Here is a 24,671-nt window from a genome sequence, read left to right on the forward strand (position 1 = left end):
ATGACAGGCTTTCTCCAGGCAGTCCGTTCCCAATCATCTTGATCTTTGAGGTTAACAAGTAATGAAGCTCTCTGGGCAGGTCGATATTGAGAAGCGGCCTTCCCAGTGGCTTGGTAAGGAGGTGTAGCTACCTCTCGGCTTGCTTTTGTTCCCCTCTGCCATTGTTCAGGTTTAGCAGCGTGCAGCGGTCAAGCTGTACTCGTGGCTCTGTGGCCCGCCTTCCATGCTCACCACTGCCAAAGTCCCCGGACGGCCAGCTCTGTTCCCACAGCCCTATAAAGCAGGAGTGCTCCTTCCTCCCCTGCTCCACATTGCTGTGCTGTGGTCCCGTCTCCTTATGCTGGGACCTCCTACCATGAAGCTCTTCTCCTGCCTAGTGGCTGTTCTCCTCTTCCTCTTCCAGGCAGCTCCAGGTAAGGGGCAAGAACCATGTGGGGTCTGCATTTACAGGGTCAGAGTCTTGTTGCTACTCCTTTTAGGGACGCTCCCCATTAGTCCTGGAAATGAAGTGAAAGATGAAGCCAAAGTGACCAGATATCAAACCAGAACTTTCTGACGGAAGGCCCTGCTTAAACCACAACAGGGTTGCTGGCTTCTCAAAACTCCTTGAAGTTTCTTTATGGCCTTTCGTGGCACTGCTGGAAGAAGGCACCATGGAAATGATCCGCCTCTTCATAACCCAGGGTCACAAGTCCTCTCTTTTAAGTACTGTAGGAAAGGGACAGAGGTATTCCCTTGTATCACTCAGGTAGAACTACACCAGAGAAGTTTGTGTTGGCTCTGTGAATATGCTGGCTCCCCTTCCTCAGCCCTTCTGTTGCCCCAATTCATCTACTGACTGTGCTTTTAGCCTAACTTCTTCATATTTAAGGAAATTCCCCCTTCTTGGGGTAAAGCTTTCAAAAACGGAAGGAACTGGGCAAGTCTGCTCTCCCTTGTAACTGGACCAGATCCCAACACTTGGTTTTGTGCAAGGTATAGGTACATCTCAAGGCATACAAGCACCTTGCTGTCCCTTCCATGACCAACCTGCAGCACTGCAGTCCCAGAACTAAAGGGCATCCAAAGGCTGAGCTGTCCCCGCCCACTAAAAGGATAGGATATGATCAAGGTCAGGATATGATCAGAAACAACAGCTATCTTTTTCGCTGGTTGTACAAAGGCCTTCCTTGGAGTCTTGTGAGGTCCACGAGGCTTCTCAGAACTTCTGGAGAATCTGTCTTGTGCTTTTGGGGTATTTGTATCAGAACCCTATTAGGGGTTCACGGGGTTTCAGGAGGAGGAAGACCGTGGGAAATGGACTGATCCCGCAGCATAAGTGGGAATGCTGTTCTTCCTGTAGGTCTCGGCTTGCCCAAAGACACCTTACGTTGTGTTCGCTACCACGGTTTCTGCTTCCAACCAAAAGCCTGCCCACCGCCATTTGCTGCATTCGGAACTTGCTCTGAACGTCAGAAAACCTGCTGCATAGGTACGTGTGGAAACCCTGCCCGGGCAGGCAGCATTTGGAGAGGAGATTAGTTGGGGGCCTGCTGACTGCATCCACACTGCTGGGTTTAACAGGCCCCAGCTGACCTCTTCCTCATAAATTTGTCTAATCCTTTCTGGACTTGCTTATTTTGGAGCTCCTCGGTAGTCAATGAATATCATTATGTCTATACATGCTTTATATCCTGCTGTGCTGGTCTGACCTAGAGTTCATCCAGCATCCTGTATCTGACCATGGCCAGAGGTGGATGCTCCTCTACAGTTAGTTTGTGTGGCTGCAAAATGAGTATAATGAGCACCACAAGGGTGTAATTACACTTTCCCATACATTCTCCCGGCTTTCATGAATTTGCAGCTCAGGACTTTTAAATCTAGACATCCTTGTGTTTTAAAAGTCCTTACTGGATTTTATCTCTTAAGTTACAAATTTATTCTGTATGTTTTAAAACCTCTTCCCTTGTGATTTCATTCTGTACTGTAAATGGAACAAATAGTCATTCTGCAGCCATCTTCTTCATAAGTTTACAATATTCCTCCTTCAGTTATTTCTTTTCTTAGTTGGTAGACCACAAATTTCTCTTCTTACAGAAGTGCTCTGATTAGCCCCATAGTCCTTTGTGTCTTTACATTTGAAGACATAGGAACCAGAACTTCATGATAATCTCCATGTATGAGAGTGCCAGTGGTTCAGATAGCGATGCAATTATGTTTTCTGTTTTGATTTAAATCCTTTTCATTCCAGACGCTACATCAAACCTCCATACTTGTCAAGAAGAAGGGGGCCATTGCGTACCTCCGAAAATCAAATGTCTGCAAGGGCAGCTGGGACTTTGCCCTCGCAAAGGATGGAAGTGCTGCAAAGAAGCGCAATAAAGACTTCGCAGAACTGCAGAAAACCACAGAAATGCATGGACAAGAAAACAAACAAGCTTTCTTCCTGGTGTTGTAGAGAAGCTGTCTGGCTTTCTCAACATATGAAGTATGTAATTACTTACAGCCAATATGTTTTTTTTTAATCTATATAACGAAGGCAATAAATATTAAACAAAGAGTGTAACAGTCACATAAATGCTCAGAAAGAGGCAGAATGTCTCTGCCTTACACCCACGCAGAGAAATCCACAGAAGCATAGCCGTTACGCCCTTGGAAACCACATCCCCTCGTAATCTAGACTCGACCTCCCTCCCTCTTCTGTCCTGCCATGCAGCTTGTAGTGCAGCACTTGGGCTCCCTGCCTGCTTGAACTTCGCAGCCTTCTGGAAGGCGGCTGCCGTCGTTCTGCCTGCAAAGCCCCCAGCACGTTGAGGTTTCCTGAGACTGCTGGTGCATGTCACAGCAGCCAGGATGAGACCTTGCTGCTCAGTAGCTCCAGGGATCCTGGGCTAGGCGCTGTCTCTGGATCAGGCTGTGGTGGGAAGACCCAGCTCTGTTGTGGTTGGAAGCCTTTGGTTGGCGTCTTCCTCCAAAATGCACTCTTTGGTTTCATTCCTTGGATGCAGTTAGACAATTCTTGGGAAATACTGAATGTGCTCAGCTCTTCTCCAGCCCTTTGTCAGGCAAGAGGGTTTTTGGGGAGGTCAGCACCTCTCAAGATGCAACCGATGTCTGCAGAGCAAAAAGCTCACGAGTTCTCAGTAATTAGAATCATTTGTGCAGAACTGTGCCAGCAGATGCAATCTCAATTTAATTGGCCTTTTTTAGAGAGCTATTTTTCAGAAAATGGTATGTGATCATCCTATCTTTGCTCCAAAGCAAAGCCTCTTTGCATAATTCTGCATCAGGAATAAGATGACCATTTGTGACAATGACATCTTTTCCTTCTAAAGAAATAGGTACAGTGACTTTTCAGTGACCGCCTCGCACTAGCGTTGCTATTGCAATAACTACCTTTTTTTGGCACTGTAGTTTGATTTAGGGGCCTAAACCTCTCTGCACAGGGTTTAATGGAAATGTATAACCTGTGTAACAAGGAAACGGTGTAAGTTTGTCTAAACAGACACGGAAATACCACACATACAGGCTTGGTAGAAGGGAACTGGGATTTTGTTGAATGCTGTCCTTTCTCTACCTAATATAGATGTGTTTCATGGGTTGCTTCAACTGGTGGGAATATTCCAAATCTGTTCCACACTGTCCATGTGGTACACCCTTCCTGATTAGCTGAGAGCTCAAGTATTTCTGGTTTATTGTCAATTAATAAAGATTTATTTATTTTTGCAGAAATGTTTGAACAAACACTCTTGAAATTCACGCCCTGTGAATGCTTCTGAAACTCAGTCACAGCAATATTTCTTACAAGGAAGTACTGAAAAGAAACCTATGTATGCACTGCTTACAAATGTGGAAATTAACACAAAGTTCTTTGTTCTTATAAGTTTTTTTTTCCTTTTTTTTATTTTTTTTTCACTATGTACGCTTTATGCCTATACATGAAAACTCCTGCTTCTCTGCCAAAAAAATGCCACTTGACTGTGCTTGTGTATTGGTCCCAAATGTTAATACGACTGGTATTTCTTTCCTGCCAAAGCTCTCTGAAGACATAAACAGACAGGTAAGCGAGGAAGATGTAAATCAAGATAAATTTTAAGTCTCATGGGTGCATACAGATGCCAGTCTCCAATGCTTAATCAGTCCGGTGAGCTGGACACAAGCCATATGCATATACATACTCTCCAAGAAATGTCCCACAGGTAATACGCCCTTATACGTAATAATACATGGGAAATTTATGTCCTTTTTCAGCCCAAATCGGCCTCTCATTAGCATCTAGAGACTCATGGTGTCCTCCTGAAAACATGGTGTCCCGTGTGTCCACCCTACAAACACCCTTCTTGCAATGATGCCCAGAGAAAGCTTCCAGCTGGTGCAAGGGTTTAATCAGTTTAAATTAAATCAGTTTAACTGATTTTCTAATTTAACTGGTTTCCTCAATGAATTCTTTGCACTCTTTTAATACCTCTGAGGGTGTTTTCTTCCAAGTCTATTGCTGGCAGCTCAAGATGTGTTTTACATAGGTATTCCCTGAGATTGTGCCATGAATCAGGCAGATGTGTGTGTCTTACAGCTGGAAAGAATGGAACCTTTCCCAAAGCCACAAATTTTTTAATCTAGCATGGATTAGTAATGGGGAAGAAAGATTTAGAAATTATTTATCGTTTTTTTAAGCAGTTGGGCTTTGACTGTAGGCTGCCCTTTGTAATTTTGGCTAGACAAGAAGGAGAGCAATTAATACAACTACACAGAGGGGAAAAAAATCCCTCAAGAGAGGAAAAAAGCCACAAATATATAAGTATTATGTGGTAGACGTCAGAACAAGCTTATGTTCTGCCTGCACCAGTTGATTTGAGTTATATTAGGAGCTTTAAATGTCAGCAGCATTTCCTGGAGGAGTCTTGGAAGAACAAGCAAGAGCAAGAAGTATAGCTGCAGATGGCTCGTCTGCTTCAGAAGTGGGCAGGAGGAGCCTATATTCTTTCATTTCACAAGAAACTGAGGTTTTTGAGGAAAGTGTGTCAATGAGCATGTCTGAGGCACTGTAGGAAGCTGCTGTCGCCGGCTCTCTGCCTCTCACCAGGCATCGTGCTGTGGAGGAGTCAATGGAAGGAAACAGTGGCTTGCAGAGCTCCCTCTCTTTACCGTCCTCCTGATTTGCCTGGTCTTGCTTATCAGCATCACATCGCTTTACAGGACTGAAAGCAATTAATCTTGAGTCACTCCACCATTTCCCTGCCTCTGTGGTGGCTGATGGACACGGGCAGAGCAAGATCTGCACGCTGAAATCCAGCTGGCACAGATGGGAAAGCCAGACAGGTTTGAGCACACAAACCTTTATCCAGACCCAAACCAAAAGCAGCATCTTCCAAAGCTCCGTGCAGGCTGAGAAAACTCTTTGCTGACACATACTTGATGGTCTGTGGAAACCAGGCAGCTCTGTGAGCCAGGAACCTCCTCCCCACTGACTCAGGCAATCAGATAACAAATGGAGCCATGAATTTTAGCTCCCTGGCCCACCTTTGAAAGGTGTTTTTTGCTTTTCCCCTAAGATTGGGAGATGGTGTGATGAAGCATTTCCTTTTTTTTTCTTTTTTTTTTTTTATTTTTTTCTCTTTTGGACCGCAACCAATTGTTTGTACAAGTTTACACTTGTGCAGGGTGGTTGCCTGGTTTTGCCTGCTTAGTTACGTCCCTCATCACACAACACACCAGCCACAAACACTGCCAACTTATTAGTTACTTTTTAGAGTTACGTGACTTTTCTAAGGCAGGAGGGTTAAAGCAATACTGAATCAATCAATAGCAGTGGCTCTGAGAGCCCTGCTGAGCTGTTTACAGGCCACGACACCAAACAGGAGGGCAGGTCCAGCAGCCTGGTGGGTCACCTGTTGGAAAGTCATCCTGAGGCTTTGGTTTGGGTTTGAAAAACTTTGCAGTTCTGCTTTCACTGGAGAAAAAAAAATCCTACTTAGAAGGACTTTGGGACATTAAGCTCCTTCTGCTTTGCTTCTCTGATTTCTTTCTCATTTCCTCGCCTTAGTTCCACTGCTGGAAGCATGCACATCTCAGCAGGTGACCCAAGGAGCACGGTGCAGGTGTATAGAGATAGGATGGGGGGCACCAAGGTCCCCCCTTGTCCCACCACCCACCCCCTGGTTAGTAAGGACACAACTGAGACACAAGCCAAGGTCCACAAAAGCAGCGGGGGATGAGAGCACCCAGCTCTTCTCCTCCAGGGGAATCATCTGTCCTACAGGGACCCTGGCTTGTGGGGTGAGGTGTTGTTCTTTCCACATACATTATGGAGCATGGTGTGGAGGGAAATCCCACAGGTAGCTCGGGATTTGGGGCAGGGTACCCACACTGACACAGAATGGGTGTCCTAGGGACGCAGTAAATGAGTCCAGAGGGATTCCTTGCACAGAAGAGGTGGGCACACTGTCAGCACTGCGCATCTGGGGCATTATTGGTGAAGTTTATGTGCCACGCTCCAATATTTTTCATATATGATCTGGGGTGAGTACAAAACCCATCCGTTCTCCTTGTCACCCCTGATTCTGACAGCACTGGGTTTAACCAAAGGCCTGTCAGCGCCAGAATATTGTCGGACTTTAAGATGTTCTGCACTCACCTTCCTTTCTGGGGAAGGTGCTCTGGAGGGGTGGGGATCGATGACCATGTTTTGCGTCAGACAGGAGATGGAAAGGAAGATAGTGGGGAAATCATTTGAAATCATTTGCAAACCAAACCCGGATATACAAATAACCAGAGGACATAAGTACCCTTGGGCAAGCAGTTGTGCCCTGCTTCAGCAAAGCATTTGGGCACACACGGAGCTATAAGTTCCTGAGTTTTCCTGATGACTTGAGAGCCCTAGAGGTTAAAAAAAAGAAGCGGGGGAGTTATTTTTGAGAAGACTGCAATTTGTCCTCTCCCTTCCATGTCAACCCTTTGGCCTGTCATTCAGCCACAAGAGATGCTCAGATGTGTACCCTCTTCTCCCAGACCTGGATAAAGAAAATGAGGGGTGTGCTAGCACTTGACCGCCTTGTATCAGGACTGGCCAGCCTTCTAACAAGATGTTTTAACCCATTTGACCCTAAAAGAGTCAATAAAATTTGTCTTTTATCCTTCTTGGCTTTAGTTGCCCCCACCTAGGCACTGGTGTCACTTGAATTGTCCTGGGCTATCCTGCTGGGCTTTCAGAGTGTCCTGTCTGCCACTGTCACTCACGCAGAAATCCCCAGAATTTGGGCATCTTCAGTGATGTAAATCAGGCTCCTTGTGGTTACCAATACAGGACAGCATGCTTGTTCTATTCAGTGCATCTGAATCAACATTTTATGATGGAGAAGGGAATTTTTAACCTCGATCCTTCAGCTATCCGGCTTAGGATGCATTCACAGGAGCAATTATATGAACACAGCTAAAGGAACAGCACAGGCAGCAGCCAGGCAAGGGTAGCTGGAGTACTGCACGCTGATTTTACAGCCAGAGCTACATATCTGTCACATAATTCCCATCAGATGGTGCGCTGCCGAGGTAACCAGCCACCTCCTCCACCAGGGCTGTGTGGTCAGCACACTCAGGAATGAAGCCTCCCAAATTCCTCGGAAGCCAGAGCCGGGGTGGCCTTTTTGGCAGGGGAATGACGGCCAGGTTTCAGTTGGGGAAAATATTCACATGGGCTCGGATCAAAAGGAATCACTCCTAGGCTCTCCTCCCTGCAGCTCCTCAGGAGCCTGTCCCAGGAGGCTGCTGCCACCCAGCCCAGCACCTCCCCGGGCTCTTCGCTGGCTGCTGGTGAAGGACAGAAGAAACCCCGCATCTCTTTTTTATTATATTTTATGGTATTTTATTTTATTGCATTTTGTTTTGTTTTTAATTTATTTATTTAGTTTAGTTTATTTAGTTTTATTTTATTTATTTTTTATGTTATTTTAGTTTAGTTTAGTTTATCTTCTCTTTTTTTAAACTCAACTCTTCTCTTCTCTTTTCTTTTTTCTTTTCTTTTTTTCTTTTCTTTTCTTTTCTTTTCTTTTCTTTTCTTTTCTTTTCTTTTCTTTTCTTTTCTTTTCTTTTCTTTTCTTTTCTTTTCTTTTCTTTTCTTTTCTTTTCTTTTCTTTTCTTTTCTTTTCTTTTCTTTTCTTTTCTTTTCTTTTCTTTTCTTTTCTTTTCTTTTCTTTTCTTTTCTTTTCTTTTCTTTTCTTTTCTTTTCTTTTCTTTTCTTTTCTCTTCTCTTCTCTTCTCTTCTCTTCTCTTCTCTTTTCTTTTTTCTTTTCTTTTCTTTTCTTTTCTTTTCTTTTCTTCTCTTTTCTTTTCTTTTCTTTTCTTTTCTTTTCTTTTCTTTTCTTTTCTTTTCTTTTCTTTTCTTTTCTTTTCTTTTCTTTTCTTTTCTTTTCTTTTCTTTTCTTTTCTTTTCTTTTCTTTTCTTTTCTTTTCTTTTCTTTTCTTTTCTTTTCTTTTCTTTTCTTTTCTTTTTCTTTTTCTTTTTCTTTTTCTTTTTCTTTTTCTTTTTCTTTTTCTTTTTCCTTTTCTTTTTCCTTTTCTTTTTCTTTTTCTTTTTCTTTTTTATTATTATTTTTTTTTCATGTAGCTGTCTACAGCTGGCAGCCTTCCAGCCCCACATGCCAGCTGCCAGGCGGAGGAAGCGGGGAAGCCGACCACCGGTGAGCACGAAGCAAGGCAGCATTGTTTGGAGCCGCAGCACTGGGTCAGAGCGACACGGAGGGTTGCTGAGCAGGGAATGTCACGGGGCTATAATTAACTCCTGCCCGCTCCCTCCTTCTTTCCTCCAGGATGCCATCCCGCTTGCCAACAGCACGCAGAGACTTCTGCAAAATCCCCCGCTCAGCCCTGCTGCTCTCCAGCAGAACCCAAGCAATGGGGATCCTCGGGCTCATTTTAATCTTCATCTCCCTGATCGCTCACGGTAAGACCAGGCAGGCTGAGGGTGGTAAGCAGAGGTAGCTGGGAAGAGGAAAAAAGCTTTCTTTGCTGTATGATCACATCAAAATGCCAGAGGTATTGAGGGGGGAAGGTGTCCTCAGGCTTCTGGATGAGATAGTGGCTAAAATGGTAAAATGTGCGATTTAATTCCCATGGGTAATGCAAATATGGGGCAATGCACTGCCTTTCTGGGAGCAGACCGGCCAGGGAATCCTCAGAAATGCCTTCTGCTCTGGGCTCAATTTTTGGATGCTCCAGGAGAATGTTTCTTCTCTTCTCCAGGCTGCATTTGATGCTGGGATGGGGATCCTGGGAGCGCTCGCTGCAGTCGTGCATGCCCAGCTCCGTGCACGCTCCCGGCGTTGGCTTGGCTAGGCACACGGTGCCCTGGGAAACTCCACCAACTTGTATTTTCTCACCTTGCTAGCTCGGGCATTTTCCCACCACCTCGCTGCTTCTTTCCACAGGGCACGCACACGGGCCGGACAGCTGTAACCACGAAGGGGGCTTGTGCCGCGTGGGGAACTGCATCCCTGGCGAATACCTGGCCAAGTACTGCTTCGAGCCCATCATTCTCTGCTGTAAAAGTCTGCCACTGACCACCGTGAAGAGCTAAAGGTGGCCAAAAGGGCAAGCTGCAGCACGTGGAGAGCTGCAGGCTCTGCTGGTGAGGAACAGGCTGCGGCTGGGGAGGAAATCCTGTGCCTTTCTATGGCAGTGGCTTCCCTGCTCCAGCTCCCTGAGGCTGTGCATTCGCTTGTGGACTTCTCAACACATCTTTTTTTCCTTTCACTGTGACTTTTTAAAGCCACCCAGGTTATATATCTGCCCCTTTTGGCGTCTGGTTGTTACCTGTCATGCGCAGGTGAGGAACTGCCTTTCTCCTTACCCCGAAACAATAAACCTGAGGTTTAGCAGAATGAGTGCCCATCTGTGACTGCGGCTGGCACCCAGCACAGCCGCTGCTAGGGACATGCTCTGCCACTCTCCAGGAGGGGATGCATCCTTCTTCTCCATCACTTCCAGTGCAACAGCTATAGTAGGGGTGTCCTGGGTTCATCCCTCTTCCATGAAGCAGCAAAAGGGAGGAAGACACCAGGCTTGCTTGCTTTAAGTGGAGGAAGGGATACGAAAGTGATGCAGTGTTGCCCTTGGCTGGTCTCCTCACCTGTAGGCTGAATTTCTGGTGCTCCTCCCTTTCTCTGTAGTCACCCAGCAACATCTCAAAGCAATTAGAATGTTTGCACCTGATGCAATCATTAAAAAAAAATAAATCAGATTTTATGCAGCTTTCTGCACGTAAGCTGCCTCAGCCGAAATCCATTAGCTCTCCAGTTCCACTCTTGGCCCTTCTGTGCTTTTGTGGCGTGAAATTTTGATCCCCCCGTTTGCCAGATTGCTCTTGGTCTCTCCTTCCAGGTAAAAACACTTCCCTCTGGGTCGATCAGTTCTGTGAAAGCAAGCAAACAATGATGTAATGAGGGAGCTATGCCAGTTAGCTGAGGCATTGGCCAGAGCCAGGGAAAAGTCCTCCCTGGGAGATGAAATTCTTGCTGGGATGAATCAAACAGGAAAATTCCCATTGACCTCACCAGGGTCAGGACCCATCGCTAGAGGTCCAACGATGAATTCACCCGACTTGAGGATGAATTCACGAGCAGCCCGGATCCTCTCCAGGGGTCATCCCAGCACAGGCAGAGCACGGTCCGGGACACCGAGGCACGCGGGGAGACGCCAGCGCTTCCCCGGTGCTCCCAGCGGCTGGAGAGATGGACAGGAGCGCCGGCTGTTGGCTTGGGAACCGCCACTGAAAACAGATGGGGCTGAGCCCGGAGCCAAATTCCTCCCCAGCTCCGACCGACTCCAGCCCGGCTCGCCAGCACGCGCTGCTGTATGGACACGGCACAGGCAGGGGTTTAAGTCGAGGCGCCCTTCCAAATCAAACAGCTCTGTTCTCAGCTTCGTCCACAAAGTTTGTGGTTCGCGCCTCTTATCTGGGGACCGCTAGCCACCATATTTATAGCCTGTTTTCCTGAAAAAGTGCAGCAGATGAGCTCATGCAGCTCATCCTGTGAATCTCCCTGCCAGATGCTAGGCCGCCTGCCCCCAATAGGTTTTGAAGCAATCAGCCAGCCAAATTTCAATTAAGGTAAGGTGGAAATGCTCAGGCAGCTTACAGGCAGCATTACACCTCTGGCAGTAATGTGACAATAAATGCAAACTGCTGCTAAAAGGCACGATCCCACTCTCCCTGAGTTGTGTGCTCCTTTGCTCACTGATCTGGCCAGAAATGATCCAAAACAAACCCCAGAAAAAAAAAAAAAAAAAGAAAAGAAAAAAAAAGCCAAAGATTTGTTGCCATTTCTGCATGATAAATAAGATGAATGGACACAGAGGCAGGGAGAGGAAGGACCAAGGACAGAGATGGAGTGTGGAGAACAGCACGCTGCAGTCCAGGGACTCCACAAAACCCTTCCCCGTGGTTTCTTGAAGACCCATTAATTCTCCAGAGACACTGCACCCAGTCACCAGCCCATGAGGAGCTGCTTAATCATCAGTATAAGATGCTTTGGTGTGAGTGTATGGGATGCTGCTCCAACTGATTACCCTCAGGATGGTGTATCCTGTAACCCAAGGGAAGAAAAAGGCACCTGCAGCCATGCGGACAGCCAGGGTAGAGCCCTACCCTCATGCCTGGTGTATTGACCAGCACGAGCCTCCTGAATAACTGGAGATGTTAGCTCCCAACACATGGCTGAACGTCCCACTCACCGGAATTTGTTTGCTGTTCCCAGGCAACACGGCAGTGTTTGTTTGGCAGAGAAAATAAATCCCGCTCTTAAAATGCCATTGTTAAACAGGGCTGTGTAATCTGCGCCAGGACGATGGTCAAACGGAGTCCTGTGTGGGCAAGGTGAGCTTCATACTTGTGGGCAAGCCCCTCACGTCCTGGGGACACAGGTCTGGCACCACACCTACCAGCCCAGTACGGATGTCTCAGGTGCCCCAGAGCATCCCAAATGATAAATGTCTGTTTAGGCAACTGGAATGAATGCTAGATCTCCACCAACTTCACTGAGAACTAAGACATCTCAAGGACTTGAAGACCTATTTGTTCTGGATGTATGTAGTGGATGCCCAGTCCCTGGAGGTGCTCAAGACCAGGCTGGATGAGGCCCTGGGCAACATGATCTAGTGGGTGGCATCCCTGCACGAGGCAGGGAGTTGGGACTAGATGGTCTATAAGGTCTCTTCCAACCCAAACCATTCAGTTTTGGGTGGCTATGACTCACCAGATGTTTGTAGGCCTGAGCACGCATAGGATTTTGGCATTATCCCCCAAAACCTCCAGCAGGCTCATGTTGGACAGGAGGCATGACAGCCTGCTGGGCAGAGGTTCACACCAGAAGCTTCTCCTGCAAAGCAGGACTGGCATAGGGTTATTTAGGAGAAGTTTGGAGGATCAGGAAAGTCTCCTGAAACGTGCTGAGGCCTTACTGCTCATGGCCTAGTCATGAACAATAACTATGGGGAAACCAGGGGGAGCCAAATTTAGCAATTGATTTTATGGTGGCATGATAATTTACCATATAAAACTTCCCTCCCCACAGAAGAAAAGTCTGAGTTGGACGAAAGCTAGGATAAATGTCACAGATGTGTTGTTCTTACTGTACCTGAGGCCTTCCCTCATGGCCGCTGTTACGGCAGGAGACAGCCGGTCCCCTGGTTTGGTGAGGATGGATGTCATTGCGGTCTGTAATGAAAACCTGCCCACGGCCATGGTGAGTTTGTGGGCCAGACCTGATCCCAAGCTGAGCCCGTGGTCCCTTTTTCTGAGGTTCTGTACTTGTGCTTGTTTTTCTCAGGGTTTGGTGAAAAAGGAGGATGGGGAGGCATCACAAGATGGTGTTGGGCTCCAGGAGACTTTCCAATTGCCGAAGCGTTTGCCCCTGCAGATTTACTGCTGTGGTCATCTGCACTGCTGTAAATATATCCCAGGCTGAATTTTAAAGCCTGGGCTCTCCAGGTCCTGATGGTGGGGACTCCCCTCCCATTTGGGGTCCTGGGGAGGACGGGGATTGACCTGACTCCTCCCCAGCCCCCCAGCCCCTGAGACACCCAGGAGCGAAGTTCTGTTGCCGAGCACAAACCATCCTTTGTGTGCTCTGGGCTCTGAAAAAAAAAAAAAAAAACATCTGTTGGCAGGTTTGGGAGTGAGGAAGAGCTGGAGAGGCTCAACAGAGGCTGAGTCCAGCAAGGCGCAAGGACCACGCAGGAGGGAGCAAGCCCAGCTGCCGTCAGAGCCATTGCCTGGGGGACAGAGACTTCCTGCCCCCAGTTTCTGGGGGAAATCTGCTTTTTTTGGTATCGGCCGGGTTTGGCTCCTTTTCCCAAAGCATGCTCACCGCAGCTGCAAGCACCAGGCAGTGCCACCGGACGTGCAAAGCACCCCAAGATTTCCAGGGCCCCTTTCTCTTTTCCCAAATCTTGCTCCAGGTTGCACATGTTGTTTAAACATTTGGTGTCCCATGACCCAAAGTCCAGCTGGCAAAGGGCTCCCTACTGCACTGTTTGATGAAGGTGATCCTTGTTCCCCTCAAGCAGCCTGAGTTTTACAGTTTTCACCCAACCTGCAAATAAAAGGCCATCAAAGTGACTTGCAGAGGGAAAACGGAGGAGTTAGTGATGCCCTCTGCTGCTTCACTGCTGTAAAAAGAATCCTTTGTGAGGTTTCTGTTTCTTCTTCCACTTTTTTTTTTTCTTTTTCTTTTCTGTTTATGGGAGATTTCTGCTTTCTATTTGCTTTGTGTTGTTTGCTGAAGTTGAAATTCAGGTCCCATGTCTACTAATTTCCTGGAACTGACCCGGAGAACTAAAACAAACCAAGGGTGATCTGTGATATACAGGCTTTTCCTAAAGCTCCTGCTCCTGCTAATTGCAGAGACATGCTCCGGCTTTCCTATTCAATAAATCCACAAAGGAATATGTGGAATTGCTATTTTTTCTTGACAGCTGTAAACAAAAGCTTTGCCAGTGATCACTTTGCAGCCCAGAACTTGGGAAATGCAAACAGACCTTTGATTTTTAAGGATCCCCTGCTTTTCAAGCTAACCTTGCGCTGTCAGGGAGTGCTGGGGAGGGGACTCTGGATTTTTTCAAGCTCGATTTGGTCAGTGCTAAGGGCAGAGACTGGGAGCTAGAAATTAAATAAATAAATAAACAAATAAAAAGGCACAAAACTTTGATCCTGCAAATGCTTGGACGGGTTTTCAACATCTCATGCTCGAGCCTACAAACACGAGAAGAGCCAGACTCAGTCAGCCCCAACATCCTGGCTCCAGCAGCAACCAGAAGCAGCCTCCCCAGTGCTCGGTGCAGTTTGTTGACAAAACCCTGTTGTTTTTTTCCTTCTTCTTCCCCCCCCGTAAAATGATATGTCCAGGACTGGGCACATCCCAGTGCAACTGTTTGCTGTCGTGTTGAAATGCACATGCGATTAACAAAGTTCCCTCCCGTCCAGCAGCATTACACAACCCCCCAGCCCTATAAATCCCGGATTTTCCCTCTTCTTTATCTCTTTACAGCCCTTCACTCCTCCCCACGGGGAACACCCACCCACGCTCAGCCATGCGGATCCTCCAGCTGCTCTTTGCAATCATTGTCATTCTCCTCCTCCAGGATGTTCCCGGTAAGGACAAAATATTTGCAGGGGTTTCTGCAGGACTGAGAGAAGAGGAAAGGCAGCTCCCTACCCCCAGGTAGAAAAGGACATGACAGAGCCCTCAAGTCTAGCCAAGTCAAGGCTGACCTGAGTCTTGCTTCCCAGGAACAAATTTTGTCTGAAATTATCTCCACAAAGTTCCTGGATGCAGGTGTCCCAAATTCATGGGCTTTATGTCTTCTCCTCTCCATCCTCTCACATCCCTCCCCGAAATGCTGAGCCGAAGCCAGGAGCTTGAGCTCTGCTCCTGACCAGGGCACAAGCCTGATCCCCTACAAAACAAGGAGAACCCCGTGAAATCAAAAGGCATCTTTCTGGGGAAGGGAAGTGGGGGGAAAACCTAAAATTCTTTTTTGTTTGTTTGTTTGTTTTTTTGCCTCTTTTCTTATGGGATTCTGTTTGAATAGAGAAGCTTTGGCTGGGCTTTTTGAGCTTTTTGATTGGTTTCTTTTGTATCTGTGTTAGGACTTCAGGTCTCACTCTGCTCTAAGGTCACTATGGTATCACTAGGACTATAATGGTGTAGCTGCTGTGGAAATTAAAAGGAGTGTGGCCAGCGTGCATTAAAAGGAGCATGGCCAGCAGGTCAAGGGAGGTGATCCTCCCCCTCTACTCCACCCTGGTCAGGCCTCACCTGGAGTACTGTGTCCAGTTCTGGGCTCCCCAGTACAAAAAAGACAGGGATCTCCTGGAAAGAGTCCAGCGGAGGGCCACAAAGATGATACGGGGCCTGGAGCATCTGCCCTATGAAAAAAGACTGAGAGACCTGGGTCTGTTCAGCCTGGAGAAAGGAAGACTGAGAGGGGATCTCATCAATGTGTAAAAATACCTGAGGTGTGGGAGACAGAGGGATTTGGCCAACCTCTTTTCAGTGGTTTGTGGGGACAGGACAAGGGGTAATGGCCACAAAATGGAGCCCAGGCAGTTCCGCACCAACATGCAAAAAAACCTCTTCACGGTGAGGGTAACAGAGCCCTGGGACAGGCTGCTCACGGAGGTTGTGGAGTCTCCTTCTCTGCAGATATTCAAGGCCTGTCTGGACGCCTACCTGGACAGCCTGCTCTAAGGAACCTGCTTTGGCAGGGGGGATGGACCTGATGATCTTTCGAGGTCCCTTCCAACCCCTTCAATTCTGTGATTCTGTGATTCTGTGAAATCAACCCAGACAATCAAGAAGAGGAGAATTCCTTCCTCTGTGTATTTACACTCTCATTTAATTAACTTAAGCCCTAGGGATAAAAGGAGGAGAGGGAAGGGCTTGCCCACTCTGGTGGTGCATACCCATCAGGGCATCCCTCCAGAACCCCCAAACTTAGTACTCTTGCCATGTGTAAGGAAAAGCAGCATACACCTTCTTTATCAAAACAGGAAGACTTAACAAAATAATAATAATAATAATAATAATAATAATAATAACAATAATAATAATAATAATAATTCCAGCTCCAAAACCACCAGCTGATAAAACACCAGCTCCAAAAACCACATCTCTGACTGTTGGTGTTGCCCAAGGGATCTGCCTCCCCTGACTCATCCAGCCCAAAGCCAGGCACCTCTCCTAGGCTGGCTGTTAGGAGACTTGCTGGGCTTGGTGTAAGGAGGTTTTCCTCCCAAAACACATCTGCCCTTCACCACGAAGCAGGCTGAAGCTCCCGGTTCCAACCTCAAGCACTGGTTGCTCAGCCATTGACACCATGGGGAGCTCCAGGTGGGTTCCCGGGTCCGCTAAGCGTGTGTCTCCGTCCTCTTTTTCCCCTGCAGCAAGAGGCCTTTCGGACAGCCAGCAGTGCAGGAACAACCACGGGCACTGCCGGAGGCTCTGCTTCCACATGGAGCGCTGGGCTGGGAGCTGCAGCAACGGCCGCCTGCGCTGCTGCAGGTGAGAGCGACCATAGTGGGACAGATCCGGCACCCTGGGCACCAAAACTGTCCGTAGGAGCTGCTGTCAGACACTGCCATCCACATCCGCAGCTGGGTTGGTCCACCACCAATAAACCTCTTGGTTTTCTATATCCTCCTGCGTCTGGAGTGCAGCTGCGTTCCCCCCGAGAAGGATTGTCCTGCCCCGTGCTTGGGGTTTGGTTCCTTTGCACACACGGAGTCATGGAGGGAGGATGGGATGCGCCGGGGTGGCCAAAGCGTCTGCAGATGTGGCAGAGGACCACGGGGAGCTCGGTGTCCTTCCATGGGCCTTGCCCAAAGCAGCCGTGCAGCCTCTCTCCTAGCCCATGCCACTGCTTGTCACAGCCTTTGTCAACCACTTCTCCTGCTCTATCTACGATTCTGGGAATCCACGATTTTGTTTCTGCATGGAGCAACTCTCATGTGAGGTCTTGCATGCACAGCGGGAGGTTTACATCAAAAGAGAAACTCACCGTGAGGGTGATGATAAAAACAAAAGGAGTCAAAAGGAGGTTTTTTTTTTTTGCCTTCATTTGCTAGCAGGAGACACTCTGGGCTGAGCCTGGTTGTGTGCACGGGGGCAGAAGAAGAGGACCAAAGCCACCAGCAGGGCTTTGGATGGGCTCTGGATGATGACATTTAGGAAGCACTCAATTTCTGGGGGTAGTTAAATAGCTGAAGAAATGCTGTTTGCTTAGAAGGAAACAAAAAAAAAAATGGAGAAAACTCTTGCCAGAGGAGAAATGATGGATATGCTTGTGAAGGAGGAGAAGGAGACCTCGGGGCCAGCAAACCACAACCTCAGCCAGGGAGCCCAGGCAGTGTTAGGTCAGGCTTGGTGACAGCAGGTGGCAGTCCCAGCCTGCTCCTCTGCTTCTGCAGCAGGAAGGGAAGGGAAGGAAAAAGGAGGCTAAACTTTCCCTTTTCCACCCTGAAACATGATGTCTGCATGGAAACTGCCTGGTGGAGGAGCTTTGGTTCCACAGAATCACAGAATCATCTAGGTTGGAAGAGACCTCCAAGATCATCTAGTCCAACCTCTGTCTTAACACTAACAAGTCCTCCACTAAACCATATCACTGAGCTCTACATCTAAACGTCTTTTAAAGACCTCCAGGGATGGTGACTCAACCACCTCCCTGGGCAGCCCATTCCAATGCCTAACAACCCTTTCGGTAAAGAAGTTCTTCCTAACATCCAACCTAAACCTCCCCTGGCGCAACTTTCGCCCATTCCCCCTCGTCCTGTCACCAGGCATGTAGGAGAACAGACCAGCCCCCACCTCTTTACAGCCTCCTTTAAGGTACCTATAGAGAGCGATGAGGTCCCCTGAGCCTCCTCTTCTCCAGGCTGAACAAGCCCAGCTCCCTCAGCCGCTCCTCGTAAGACTTGTTCTCCAGACCCCTCACCAGCTTGGTCGCCCTTCTCTGGACTCTCTCAAGCATCTCCATGTCCTTCTTGTAGCGAGGGGCCCAAAACTGAACACAGTACTCGAGGTGCGGCCTCACCAGAGCCGAGTACAGGGGCACAATCACTTCCCTAGACCTCCTGGCCACACTGCTTCTTATGCAGGCCAGGATGCTGTTGGCCTTCTTGGCCACCTGGGCACACTGCTGGCTCATATTCAGCCGACTATCAACCAGTACTCCCAGGTCCTTCTCCACCAGGCAGCTTTCCAACCACTCATCTCCCAGCCTGTAGCGCTGCTTGGGGTTGTTGTGCCCCAGGTGCAGGACCCGGCACTTGGCCTTGTTGAACTTCATACAGTTGACCTCAGCCCATCGCTCCAGCCTATCCAGATCCTCCTGCAGAGCCTTCCTGCCCTCGAGCAGATCGACACACGCACCTAACTTGGTGTCATCTGCAAACTTACTGAGGGTGCACTCGATCCCCTCATCCAGGTCATCGATAAAGATATTAAAGAGGACCGGCCCCAAAAAAATTTTTTTACAAAAGCTTGTGTCGAGGGCTGACTCTCAATAGATGGCAGCGAGGGAGCTGCTCTGCTACGTGCGAAACCCCGACCTGCTGTGGAAACCCCGACCCTCCAAGCTGTGGCAGGGTTGTGTCTGAAGGAGGGACAGCTGGCACGGGCTGGAAGCATGGGCAGAGTTTCACCCCTCATCCATGCAGGGAGTTTTAGGAGGTGAAAAAGAATAAATTTTTGCATTTCAGACCATATCCTAGCACCACGTGAGGGGTTGCCTCTTCTCCTGTAAATGCTGAGCTGGTGGGTGGAAGTATGAGTAGGAATGGGCTATGGCCAGGTGGTCCACACTTTACACCCTTTACACCAGGGAGTAAATGTGGTCAACCATGGTGCTAAGAAGGATGGGGAGCTGCCCACTACGATGTGCTCTGGAGCAGGACTCCCAGGAACAGGACATCACCTAGGAGAGGTGACACAGGGTGAGCAAGAGCAGAAATGTCTTGGAAGTGCGAGGGGAGAGGGCTCCAAGGGATACGAAAGTCTCCTCGAGAGAGAAGCTGGAAGGCTCATCTCCTGGAAACACCACGTGTAGTATCTGGGGGTGGCTAAAATTCTCACCCAAAAGCTTTCTGGGGCTGCGAGACCCCCAGCTACCCACAGCAGAGACCCAGAGTGGCCAACCCACTCTGCTGTCTGCCCAAGGGACCAGTCCTGTCCTGGAGGAAACAGAGGGAAAACAGTGAAACCAGTAACTGGGCTGCACTGGTTGACACCCGGGGAGATCTGCCCCACCTTCCCCTATATCTATACTCCATGCTTGAAGCTCCAGAGCTGAGCTCCTCCTATCACCATGAATTAAATCAACGAGGGATGGGGTGCCCACGAACTTCAGGGCTCGCGGTATCCCCAGCCTGGCTCCTCTCACCCCACGGGCTGCACAACCAGTGCCTTCACGTGGTCCCATCTCCTGGACGCTGCTGCTCTCCTCTGAGTGACGGTGCAGCTCCTCGGGGACCTCGCAAAGCTCAGCCAGAGGTTAGCAGCCGCCCCGGCTCGCTCGAGCCATCAGCCCCATCGAGCAGATAAGGCTCACCCCCGATAACGGGACCTGCCGGCAGCAAGCCTCCAGTTTTCCACCTTTTTGAAGTCTGGCCGGTGAGGTTTTGCAGAACTTTGTCCGCTTGCCAAAGTAACCAACTTCCAGCTCCAGCCTTCTTCTTCCCTCCTTTTCCCCCCTCTTCCTCCTCGCTCCTCCAAGCGCCCGCCTCTCCGTGGGGCTGATAGGGATGCTGGGGGGGGGGGGACACGAGGGGCTGATGTCATTTGTTTTTGGCTCTGAGGAGGAGAAGGAGCTGCAGGAGGAGGTGAGGGTTGGACACGTCTGTCTCTACCCAGCCTGGCGCCGGGAGCAACTGGGAGCCTTCCTTTCGCAGCCGCCTCCGCGCCTTATCAGGGGCAGGATGAGATCTCGGGGACCGCGCCGATGCCGGGGCTGCGAGGGGAAGGAGGTGGGGAGAGCCTGAATGTGAGCCTTGTGAGAAGCACACCCGGACGGACGCGTGCATGTGAGTGCGTGTGTGTGTGTGTGTGCGCTCACTGCTGGAAGCCGCTCCTGGCAGGAGCCGCGCCGGGAAATTGCTCCCAGCAGGATGGAGCCAGCTATCAGCCGAGAAGAAAGCGCCTCTGTGCCCTGTCGCCCTGCTCCTGCTGAGTTTAACCTCTCCCGTTCCGGGCAGGCAACCTGGAAAATCCTACGGGACTATCTGCGAAGGGTTCAGAAGGACCCCTTGCCATCAAAGGAGGAGGCCAAGCCCTGTGGGTGGAAGGAGGGAGGGAGGTGGTGGCATCCGTCCCCTGCCCAAAGTGGGGCTGGAGGTGCTCTCAGGAAGGGCTGGCTGCAGATTTACCATGGAAATGGTTTTGAGATGGAGCATCGGGTCCTCCTCCAAAGGATCTTGGCAATTCTTTTCCATCTTGGGACAGAAAACCTTCATCCTCCATAAAACAGCAATAACTCCTAACGCCACTCATTCTTCTTCTCTCCCCAAAATTAGGGTTTGATCAGAAAATAAATCAATATTTTTAGATAAACCCCAAATCAGACTGTGCTTCCTCTCTCCTACAATGCTGCCATGGGGAGAGAATAGCCTTTGGGACGTGCGAGCTGCAGCCCAAGGAGAGAGGCAGCTCCAGAGAGCCATAATCTCCAAATGTTTCTGACCATGCACCTCATTGGTAAAATATTTTTCAGCATGAACCTCCAATATGCATATGTTTCTGGATTTATGAAATTATCTACATATAATACTGTACTACTATATTGTATACATTATCAAACATACATGAAAATATAAATTAAAAAAGGATGAGATGAAATAAGCATTAATTTTATTATAGTATTTTACTTATTGGTGGTGTGAAAATATTTTCTCCCTGCACCCCAACAGGTTGTCTTGTGCATGACCCACTTTGGAGACCCTACTCTAGAGGAAAAAGGGGGTTTGGGACTACAGCCCTCAAGGCATGGAGCAGTAATGTAAATACTGAGTGGTTCTCTTTCCAGCTGGAAATTTTTAAAATTGATTTTTCCACTTGGAAAAAAAAGAATAACATTTTGAGTAAAAATCAAATAGATCTTGAAAAACTAGGAATGCTTTAAAATCTGGGCCACCTTCAGGGGCTCCTCCACACCTAGCTGCTGTTTCGGGATAGCCCTTCCCATCCCAGCAGAGCCGAGCCTCACGCGGGGTGAGCGATCCGAATACCTGCAGCACAAAGGTCTCCGTTTCCTCTGGCCTCCCTGGCTCCCCTGAGAGCCAAAGGAATGGGCTCTGAGCACCAAGAATCACGTCTTACAAAAGTTTTCTTATCTCTGCAGAAGGAGAAGGGAGCCAAGCCGACCAGGCACCATGGAGACACTTGTGTCTGTTAAATTAACCCTGCCCGCAATGCTTGGCACCTTTTTTAACGTGAATAAATGGATGTCCTATTTGGATGCCCCTGTGGGAAAGGGTACGGCCATGGAGGCTGCTCCGTGCTGACCTCTCCTCGTCCACGTCAGCGCAGAAGCGTGTCAGTTGGTCAGCGCCGATGGCTCGGCGTGTACCGAAGCACATTGTCCGGGCGTAAATAAATGACTTCATCCTCTTGGCGAGGCGCTCGGGGCTCTTTCGGGAGCGCCACGTGGAGGAACGACAGCGCGGGGGCCACGCAGCCCCGCTCTCTGCAGGGATGGAGCCGGTGGAGGGCTCCAAGACAAACACCGCTGAAAGCTTGTGGCTCTTGGCCTGGAGACGTCCTGGGATGAAATGCAGGGCTGAATTTGGGGAAAGCCCCCCGAGGAGAGGTGCCGGGTGAGCCTGTTCTCCTCTCCATCTTCATTTCCCCGTGGAAATGGGCCGTCAGCTCCGCCAAGCATCGCTCCTCCAGCCCGCAGTGTTCAGTGGAGCAGGACCCTTCCCCAGGCCTGGGAGGGACGCGGGAGCTGTCAGGAGGCGTTATTGTCCAGATCTTCGGGCCGCTATCAGCGACTCCCACGCGCTGGAAGTGAGATATGCGTGACAACATTTTTTCCACATGCCGGCTTATCGGGGCCAAGAAGAGGGGAAGGGGCTGGGGAAGGTGATGGGGAGGAGAGGGGGGATGGAGGGGAGGTGCGTGGGTATGAAAACCCAGCCACCTTGCCCTTCACCCGCCCTGTGCCCTATGAAAGGAGAGAAAAATATTTTTTGGGGGGGAGGAATGCGTTCACGACGTAGTTGTGTTGGATCCGCAGCCTGCTGGCCCACTGGGGACCATCCTGAATTTCTTGGGCAAGATCCTAAAACCTGCTTCCTGAAAACATCTCTCTCAATTCATATGGGTGTACGTACAAATGGAAAGACCTTCTGCAAGGATATTGGCCGGGCTAGCAAGACCCCACGGGGTACGATCCCAGTTGTCAACTGCATCTCGTTGAGTTTTTTCAAGCCCTGGGAAGGCAGGGTCTTGGCCCACAACCCTGTTTTGCAGAGCAGAGCCTGAAACCTGGCTTTCCCAGTCTTTGGAGAAGACAGGGGGAGCAGAAATCCAGCACAGCTCTTCAGTCCATCGCCAGCCTCCGATCAGAGTCGGCACCACCAGGGTCACGTACGGAAAAACCTTCAAAATGCTTTCTGAGGCCAGGCAGAGCCATCCCACCAGCCACTGCCAGCCCCCAGGCCACCAGCTGGACCACCCTGAGACAAAAACAAACCCCAGAACGTGTGGGGACACATCCTGTGCCTCGAGCGTGGGAGAGGCAAGTGGGTTTTGCATGGACAAGCCTGCAACAGCAATGCTCTCATGAGGGCTGTGGTCGTCCTTTGCTCAATAAATGAGGTTTGTAAAGGAAGGTGGTGTTATAAAACCAATAAATACCCTTGGCAGGGTGGGTGACTCATTTTTCTGGAAATTCTCTCCTTTCTGTGCATAAGGACAATGCATCCATGTCCAGCTCTTGAGAACAGAAGACACTTGCCACCTTGTCCTTCCACTGTCCAGGAGATTGAAGAGGAGAGCTTCACTTAGCTCATGAAAGGTCTTCCAAACTCAAACACCCAAAAGATAAGTGGTCCAGCTGAGCTGCAGGGTTGGCAGCCTGGCAGAGGGCAGAGCCACCTCCCGTTGTGTCCTTGCCCAGGTGCTTCTTGCTCTTCCCTTTGCTGTTAGCTCTGCCCTTGTGGCTTGTGGTCACCAAAGGGTGACCTGCTCGGGGTGGGTGGTAAGTGCACCAGGGGGAATGAAATTGGGGTAAGGGCCATGGACTGGGTAACATAAAGGCTGGCCAGCTTGCATGTGCACACAGAATTAGGAACAGGGAAAAAAAATATATGGGCCCAGTGTCAGAGGACAAACCGCCACACGTCATTGGGAACAGAAAGAAGGCAGCTCTCACACGGAGCAAAAAAGCCATCCTTTTTTCCTTGAAAAGACAATATTTTTCAACCTGCCGTGCACATGCGTCTGTGTGAGCAGCAAGCTGTCCCCAGGGGTCACGCCACCCGAGCTGGCAGCCCTGCTCCCTGTTCCTGGGACTGTCCTTTGCACTCACGAGGTTAAACACCGGGGAGCAGAGCACGCACTGCCTTCCTCCTTTCCTTTCCTTCCCTCCCCTCTCCTTTTCCCTACAGCAATGGGGCAGTGAGTACACAGTCAGGCTTGTGACATCTGCATGGGGAAGGATCAAACCAGACTGGGTTGATTTTTGAGAGATGTGGGGAAAAAAGTGCTTGTTAGCAGGGAAAACCTGACGTAGCAGATGGTAAATGCCAAGGCATCAGTGCACCACGAAGCCTTTTGGGAACTCGTTGTGGGCCCAGCAAGCAACCACCCAGCAAAAGGTTGTGGGGCTGCAGACTTGATCCCATGGTCGGCAAAACCACCAAAATTGGGGTTCCCTTCCCTCAATAAGCAGCGGCCATAAGAGTCAGAAGTGGCTGCGCATGGCTTTGCCATGAGCACGTGGGGCAGCACTTGCTGAGTGTGCCGATGCTTCTGGAGGCAGACAGATTCCAAATGAGCATTCAGCCATGATCAGCTGTAGAAATCACTTGTATGAGGCACGGGGAGAACAGACAGGAGGCATCCCCCAGTGTCTCATCCTCCTTGAGACATCCTGGGACTAAACTAGGTCTTTGGACTCCTTTAGCCACAAAATCAAAAAACACATGGAGCAAAACAATTGCCGGTAGCATCTAACTTTCATGGTGCATCCGATGCTGATGCCAAAACATCCCCAGTGCTGATGCATCTTCCAGACAGCGACACAACTGCTGAATCAAAACTCTGTGTTTTATTCCGGGCTGAGCCTGCCTGAGCCCATGTTGTGGCAAACAGGAGGTCAATAAAGGCTCGCCGTGGGAAATAATCTTATTTTAGGTTTGGCGCTTTTTCAGCTGCGGGGTAGAGCTGTTCCTACGGCACGTGATCTGTCACGTGGAGGGCTGGCCTCCGTTCTTCTGAACGGCTCTGCAGGCTTCCCTGCCTCAGTTTACCTATCTGTAAGATTAAAGCAAAGATAAAGCGGTGTCCCAAAGCTGAACGCTCATGAAGAGATGGAGGAATTGAGGCTGGATGGGACCTCAGGGTGTCTCTGATCTTCCACTTGCTCCCAGGATAAGCTGAAGAAGATGCCCCAGGGTGTCAAATGCCATTTATTAGATTTAT

General features: G+C 49.3%; 3 protein-coding genes across 4 annotated transcripts; all 3 read left to right on the forward strand.

Annotated features, from left to right (window-relative positions):
• Positions 1-355: 355 nt before the first annotated feature.
• On the forward strand, positions 356-2,793 carry LOC308192785 (gallinacin-11-like; the record flags this gene model as incomplete). Its single annotated transcript, XM_080586697.1, has 3 exons — positions 356-413; positions 1,343-1,471; positions 2,231-2,793. The coding sequence occupies 3 exons, from the start codon at positions 356-358 to the stop codon at positions 2,359-2,361; spliced, it is 318 nt and encodes a 105-aa protein (XP_080442823.1). The 3' UTR covers positions 2,362-2,793.
• Positions 2,794-6,214: 3,421 nt separating this feature from the next.
• On the forward strand, positions 6,215-9,851 carry LOC308192466 (gallinacin-12-like). Of its 2 annotated transcripts, none has more exons than XM_080586066.1 (4): positions 6,215-7,832; positions 8,579-8,695; positions 8,781-8,914; positions 9,399-9,851. In XM_080586066.1, the coding sequence occupies exons 1-4, from the start codon at positions 7,666-7,668 to the stop codon at positions 9,545-9,547; spliced, it is 567 nt and encodes a 188-aa protein (XP_080442192.1). In that variant the 5' UTR covers positions 6,215-7,665; the 3' UTR covers positions 9,548-9,851. The 2 variants fall into 2 exon arrangements, with proteins under 2 accessions (XP_080442192.1, XP_080442193.1); XM_080586067.1 differs by having other exon boundaries at positions 7,702-7,832; positions 8,579-8,651.
• Positions 9,852-14,458: 4,607 nt separating this feature from the next.
• Positions 14,459-16,665, forward strand: DEFB125 (defensin beta 125). Its single transcript, XM_080586071.1, has 2 exons — positions 14,459-14,620; positions 16,415-16,665. Exons 1-2 carry the CDS (start codon positions 14,560-14,562, stop codon positions 16,534-16,536), a joined length of 183 nt encoding a protein of 60 aa, XP_080442197.1. The 5' UTR covers positions 14,459-14,559; the 3' UTR covers positions 16,537-16,665.
• Positions 16,666-24,671: the final 8,006 nt, after the last annotated feature.

The sequence above is a fragment of the Anser brachyrhynchus genome, assembly GCF_964034855.1.
Source record: "Anser brachyrhynchus genome assembly, chromosome: 3".
NCBI lineage: Eukaryota > Metazoa > Chordata > Aves > Anseriformes > Anatidae > Anser > Anser brachyrhynchus.

What these genes read in the sequence shown, in the direction of transcription:
- DEFB125 (XM_080586071.1), top strand. Translation starts at nt 14,560, where the DNA reads ATGCGGATCCTCCAGCTGCTCTTTGCAATCATTGTCATTCTCCTCCTC. An exon ending in CCTCCTCCAGGATGTTCCCG is followed by an intron (nt 14,621 to 16,414) that starts GTAAGGACAAAA and finishes TTTCCCCTGCAG; the next exon opens with CAAGAGGCCTTTCGGACAGC.
- LOC308192466 (XM_080586066.1), top strand. Translation starts at nt 7,666, where the DNA reads ATGGGCTCGGATCAAAAGGAATCACTCCTAGGCTCTCCTCCCTGCAGC. An exon ending in CTTTTTTATTATATTTTATG is followed by an intron (nt 7,833 to 8,578) that starts GTATTTTATTTT and finishes TTTTTCATGTAG; the next exon opens with CTGTCTACAGCTGGCAGCCT. An exon ending in CATCTCCCTGATCGCTCACG is followed by an intron (nt 8,915 to 9,398) that starts GTAAGACCAGGC and finishes TTCTTTCCACAG; the next exon opens with GGCACGCACACGGGCCGGAC.